This window comes from Morone saxatilis, unplaced genomic scaffold, assembly GCF_004916995.1.
Source record: "Morone saxatilis isolate NCDOM2014 unplaced genomic scaffold, NCSU_SB_2.0 Contig19, whole genome shotgun sequence".
In the NCBI taxonomy this organism is placed as follows: Eukaryota; Metazoa; Chordata; class Actinopteri; family Moronidae; genus Morone; species Morone saxatilis.
In genome coordinates, this window is record NW_023339751.1 from 2,580,551 (window position 1) to 2,587,596 (window position 7,046).

A 7,046-nucleotide genomic window follows, 5' to 3' on the forward strand; every position below is an offset into this window, starting at 1 on the left:
AGTTGTTTCATGTGTCAATTTCTGTCTTCAATTTAGAAGAGTCAGGTTTAACTGTCAGGAGTCAACAGACGTTTCTTTCATCCGTCTACAATAACAAAAAGCGTTTGTACAATGCACTGTATCTGTCACAACTGTGACAATGAATAAGAGAATTTATGTTAGTAATACAATAAATAAAAAAAGAGATTATTCTACATTTGAATAAAAACAGCATCTGGTATTGATAGAACACACATATGAGTCGTTGATCACAAGGTAATGCTATCTTTCAAAATTACATTTAGTCTTACTTTCATCCCAGTTCTCCCCTATCTGCCAGCTTATTCTGGCAATTATTTGCCCCCACTTTAGGTGGTGTTCAATATTAAGCTTTCATTTGCCTCCAGGTCCTATTTTGTGGCATAAGGCAATCCAGATGTTTTGCTTAGTCAACTCAGAGGAACATAATGCAAAATATGGTTTAGTTACCAGTAGAAATGTTCAAGCCATAACTCAGGTCTGTCAGAATTTGCTTTGCAAAAGTATAAGCACTAGTCTCTTTGTCCTTAACTGCTAATTTTCAGTATACGTGGCAGTGTTGCATGACAATGATTACCCTCTTAAATTATATTCTCTGAATTTGTTTTATTTATTTTTGTAAATTTTAGATTTAAACACTTCAAATCAGCAAATTACCACCACCATAATATATAAATACAACTTGTAAATGCATAATTTGCTAACACTGTCTGTTGGTGCTGCACAAGGCAAAATCTGTATAAACAATGATATATCATATGTGCACTGTACAGCCAAACTGCTTTTCAACATACAAGGCCAAACTTAAAAGTGTCAATGAACTGTGGCTTTAATGGCTCAGACCTCTGCAGCAAGGTCAAATAAAAAGTTTCATGTCATAAATGTCTTACATTACTTTTTACATGAGTAGTTCAGATCTTTTAAAAGGTATTAATATGTGGACATGAGCTCAGGCAAGCAGACGTGTGGTTGCAGAACTCCCAGTGAGCCGGGAGGGCTTCATCCAGAAACAAGCAGCGTTACACAGCCAGCCAACAAATATATACTAATGCTCCAAACACCCTGCCATAACATTACGGTCCAGCTACTAATTCTCTGGCTTACATCAACTGTTCCAAGATACTGTGAAGTCTAAGAGAAGAACCCAGCAGCACAAATCCACTAAAGAGTTTTTTGTTTGTTATGTTGTGGCTTGTAATTTTTAGTTGCTCGTTTTCTGGATGACAAGGTCATGTCTCCCACCACGGCACTGCCTATCTACGCTAATGTCCATACATCAGTATCACAACGGGTCAGCAAGGAATATCTGTGTGCTGTGTGTCAACAAATCAAACAAAGTGTCCACAAACACACACACACACTCTTCACCAGCCAAAAGATGGAGGTTAAATGATAGACATCAAAGTTAAGGAACAGCAGTTAAGAACAAGAGGTAAGCAAGCTACATAAAAAGGAAGCGGGCAAGGAAGTATACTCACGATATCCTGTTTGAGTGTCCCGTGATTGATAATTATGCAAGAAGAGAGGAGAGGAAAAAAATACAGTTTAGGCACCAGTGAGCAGTGAGTCCAAAATCAGAGAAAGAGAGAGAGAGAGAGAGAGAGAGAGAGAGAGAACTGGGAGAGGCATAATGAGACAGAGACAAAAAGAGTGTGTCCATGAATAAAAAGTCAAGTTGCAGCGCCAACATAACTGTTAATAGTCTTTGCTTATTAATGGGCCAAATGAACCACCACTTACTGACTGAGTCTGACTTTGTGCTCTGAACATGATGCAAAAGATACATTTATAAAGAGATAAAAAAGAAATTGATATTGAGGCAGAAACAGATTTCTGGAAGCTGCTGGAGTATCTACAGTTTGATGTGAAGTGGTTGTGACAGTTTAGATATCTTTTACAGCTGCAGGTGATCTTAAGACAGAATCTCAGGTTGCTATCATACTCACACAGATGTTCACTAGCACTTTTATACAGACACACACACAGACTTATATTTTCATTCACACACACCTTCCTTTTTGTTTTTGCTTTAAAAGAAACACTGTTTATTTTATTTTATTATTTTACATGTTTTAGCCTATGAACTATGTACAAACAATCCTGACTTTTCATTTAGCTTACTTTAATTACTTTACTTGATGACCAAATACATGCAAGACTGACATTACCTCAGCTTAAGTTTATTTTTAGTGCTACTGTAATTAACAAATGTGAGCATGATTAACTAAGATTTTGAAAATGGTAACCATTAAACCTGCTAAACAGCCACATGTTAGCATTGTCATCATCCTCACACGGCTGCTAGTATGACTGTAGGCTGTAATGACACATTATTGTTGAAAAATTTAATTTAAAAGATAAACAATCAATTTAGAAGATAAATAATTGACAAAATATTCACTATGATGGATTGTCTTCCTTGAGCAAGCTTTAGGGGTTGTCGAGCTGATTTTTATAGTTCACTGAAATGAAAATCAATAGCAACCTTGGTAGGTAAGGTAAGGTAGGAAAATCAATCTAAAAACCTATAGCATGATTTTGTAGTTAATGACCTAAAACATGCAAAAACACCATTGACCATTAACTCTGGTTGTCAACACACCAGCCTGACTGCATGTACTGTATGTGTGTTTGTGTACACATAAGATTTATATGTGTGCTTGAAGGTGGACACTCACGCCTGCATGGTTGTTGTGGCAGTTTGAAAGCTGAACATGTTTTCCTTGGGGAACCAGTTAGTGTCCTCTGAAATTAAAGAGAAAAATTATGATTCCAGGGTTATGTAAAAAACGTGCCATGTGCCATGTTGGCAAATGTGATAAATATATGAAAGCACGAAACCACTTCACAGTCCACCACTCCACAAATGGAGAGAGGGAGACACACAGAAGGAGACAGCAGAGGAGATAGACGGGGAGACGAAGAGTCAGAAATACAGACCACCACGTCACATCCAACACCAAACCCTCAAAAGCCTACCAGACCTGAGAGGAAATAGATTTGAAAAAGTGTTTTGATGCTATCAAATGTAATACTAGCTCAAACCTAGGTCTTAGCTGTGTGTGTGACTGATTTCATTAGACTGTTTCTTCACAATAAAATAACATTTAACATAAGGTTTCCTGGTTATTTCTTACTAAATGGCCACTAAAGGGTTAAGTGTGATGTGTTACTTGTTTTTCACTGAAGTGGTCCTTAAACTTCCACAAAGCCTACAATTGACCTTTTTCATAGCAACCATTTTGACATTTTGACAGGTAGTAGGGTAAACATAGGTGTAACCACTGATACTGATTAAGGCTCCGTTCTGTTTAGTGTAGCAGAGCCTTTCCAGTGAGCCAACATGCTCAATAGCAGCACTGTATGACCTGAATGAAAGTGCCTTAACGAGTATAATTGGTAACACCTGTGTTTACCCTACTATTTCCTGTCAAATTGGCTGCTGTGAAAATGGTATATTATTCCTATTACTATATAATATAACTAAAATGTCAAACAATAAACTAATAGGGAGGAAATTGAAACTGATTCTTAATTTCTAACAAAAACAATTCATTCAGGCAGTGGCAAAAAACAACAAGAACACCTCCTAATGTGATGCAATCCAATGCAATAACCCCTCAAGAAACACTACTGTACCTTTGTGAAGCTTATAATATTACATTTCTATGTAAGTGGGCTCTTTCAACTCTGTGCTAACTTTTGAACTGAAGTATGAGGTGTTTCCAATACTGTTAAGTCTTTCTTTTTCTCTGTTTCCCCATTCCTTTTCATCAGTGGAGATTTCCTATGTTTTGCGGATTGTTATCAGCTTTTTTTAAAATGGTTGTTCATGCCACATTATATAAATTTGCACTACAGACTCAAAAATGAACAACATAGTTTCAACAAAAATGAAACATTAATAGCTTAACAGGGGAAGTATATTATTAGGCATTCTTATTATTTTAACCACATACTGTAAATATTAAAATGATTGCTCAGGCAAAATCTAGGCATCGAGGCAACTACTATTAACAAGTATGATCTATATATTCATTGACCTCATGTTCATCGTTTTTATTTTCCTTGCAAGTGATTGAAATTAGTCAAATGCTATTTCATCTCTGGTCTAATACCAAACCCTCCAAACCCAGCCTCAGGGTCTTATGAACAAACTTTCATCCTGCCCTCATTGGGAATTCAGCGCCTCTCCCTTCCTCTGTGTCCTCCCCCCTCTCACCTCTCTCCAGCCCAGTCATCCGGTCCACACTCCACATCCGCTCTAGGCGTCGGTGCTGCTTGCCTGCCTCTCGGGATGTGCTCTCCAGGTCCAGGGAGCCCTGGCTCCTCGAGGGGGTGCCGCTGCACGAGTCACAGGCCAGCCCGCTGCACTCCGCATCCCCTTTTCCACCCTCACCCCAGCCGCGGATGTTGTGGGCGCTGACGGAGGTCTGCAGCGGGGGTTGAGACAAGTGATGGTGGTGGCTGTGGTGTGATCCATGGTGGGAGTGGGATCCAGTGACGGCTAAAGACTGCTGCTGGTTGCTACTGCTGCTTCCACTTGCCCCACTGCTTCCTCCACTGCTGGAGGGTGCACTGGTGCCTGAGATGCCGTGGTGGTTCCCGTGGTGATGGTTACCGTGGTGATGGTTGCCGTGATGGTGGCTGGTGCCACGGCCGCTGCTGGCATGGTGGTACTGGGTTGGAGACGATGAGGTGGAGGAAGGGGAAGTGGAGGGCTGGATCAAGCCACCTCTGGATCCCACCCCGCGACTCCCCGACTTCTCCTTCAGGACGTCCAGTTCTAGGCTCTCCTTGCTGCCCCGGCCGCTGCTCATCAGCATACCGCGCTGGGTGGTGATGGTGTACACACGGGCAGGCTGCAGGGTGCACTCTACACACTTCTGCTGGTCTTCCTCAGCTGAGAAGCTGCGCTCGAGGGACAGCCGTGCTGGCTTGGTAGAGATGGTGATGGAAGGGAGAGGTGGCTGGACTAAACCCAGCGGGGCTTTCACCACACCAGACTCCCGGTTGTCCTCACAGCCCTTGGTGGTGTTGGAGCAGGAATACAGGTGGTTGTTGTTGTTGTTGGGGCCAATGGTGTCACTTGGCGACTCCGGGTCGGGACCCACCAAGGTTTCACACAGAAGATGAGCTAGTATGATGACGAAAAAAGACAAATGTGAGTGTTAAGAACGAGGTGCTAAAGAGCAAGGAGAAGATAGAAAGAGCAAAAAGAGGACAGGTTGAGGATGACCTAGAGGATAATATCATCTTGCTTCGGTTATCAGCTGTTGCAGTGATACACTAATGATCGCAGCATGGAATTTCAACAGTGGATGAGGTGAAGCAGGTGAAGGAAGGATTAAAGACTACAAATGACTACGCAGAGCAGGACAGAGGGATGGACAAATGGCAGGGTGGCAGAAACGCTGACCTGATCCGTTTCGGTTTTCAGGGTGCGTGTGGGACAGGTACTCTCCAAATGCTCGTGCTGCTCTGTGGGGACACATACACATATGACACACATAAAGACATTAATTCACGGGTGGAAAGGAGGGGCGAGCGAGGAAGGAGAGGAAATGGCAGGGTAGAGAAGAGAGAAGGGCAAGGGAATTGTAAATTATAAAACTAATTGCCTTCTTTGTAGGCTTGTGCCACCCACAGATTAAGATGCAGCTGTTTTATCTCCACACTTCAGGCAGCCTCAGAGTGAAAGAGAGACAGCCGGAGGAGATAGAGTGAAGGATTGTTTGACTTAATTTCTCAGTATGACTTCAGTTTGCGTTGACGGATGTAATTGCAGCTGGCAGACCATGTGTGTTTGTTTTCTTGTTTCATACACACTCGGAATGTATGTGTGGATGTATAGACTGTATCTTTGTGTCACGAAAAATACTTAACCTTGACAGCAACTGAAGAAGATTGCTCGGAGATGTGCTGAAAATAGATGATGTGAGCTCCATAACCACAGTACTGCATCTGGTGCTTAACGCCTTTTTTCCCCCTCTTGGTTCTTTTTACTCACACAGAAATACACAGAGAAATACGCTACAGACATCCATTCAGCCACATATAACTGAAACTCAATATCATGGAGGGCTTCAGCTTTTAGTAAAATAGCCCCAGGTCTCACAGTTGAATGACAGTGACCTCCTAATGTTCCTCTAGTTGTGTGTGACAGAAGTGGATAATGAGTAAGGAGAGACAGGGCAGAGAGACAGACAACTCTGAAGATGTGCCTTCAATGAAAAACTGGGCACTAACTTAGAACAAATGTTCTGCAGCAATAACTTTTAGGAATTAAGGTAATTAAGAATGAAAGGTGGGGAAAGGAGAAAATGTGTGTAATTCTAAAATTAAATTGCCTAATTACAATTACAAACTCCCTTTAGTGTACTGAATAGGCCTCCCGCAATAGTTAAGACTACCCACCAGCATATGAAGAAGTAAGAGCTAGTGCCTCCAAGACCACTTGCTGCAATAAAAAACACAAGGCATTTATAATGTAACACACTTCAGCATTATTCAGAATGAATGATGATGTTGTTGTGTCTTTGACAGTATTTGCGTCTTCTATACTTTTTAAATTAAATATAGTTAATTTTACTTAAATGCTTATTTCAAGGCTAATTTCTTGTATAATAGTACTCACTGCATGCAAACTGACTTTTAACATTGAGGTTTCAATTAGTTAATCACCAAGGATCTATTGGTACAAGCAGTCTAATGGATCAAATGAGAGTCAGCATACTTGTTAGTTTTTTTTTGAAAATCTGATTTAAAAGCATTATGCATCATTTATTTATTATTTATATTGATATGATCCTGAAAAATAACCTGATGAGTTCACAAAATTGCTTTCCTAATCTAGCAAATGTCGGAGGTGACTGCTAGCACGCACACATGCACATAGAAGGATCCCCTGTATACAGGAGATTCTGTGGGTGTACGCCTCCTTTCTGGTAGCTCTGTCAATTATTAAAGGCTGTCTAACACAGCAGGCACACACACACGCTGCATGTGTGTGTGCCTGCTGTGTTAGA

General features: G+C 41.1%; 1 protein-coding gene across 1 annotated transcript; it reads right to left on the minus strand.

Moving 5' to 3' along the window:
- Nucleotides 1-2,611: 2,611 nt before the first annotated feature.
- On the minus strand, nucleotides 2,612-5,982 carry LOC118329547 (NMDA receptor synaptonuclear signaling and neuronal migration factor-like). The gene is given in 4 exon segments (XM_035663770.1): nucleotides 2,612-2,763; nucleotides 4,241-5,155; nucleotides 5,438-5,499; nucleotides 5,900-5,982. Coding segments are annotated over 4 exon segments (1,212 nt in total).
- Nucleotides 5,983-7,046: the final 1,064 nt, after the last annotated feature.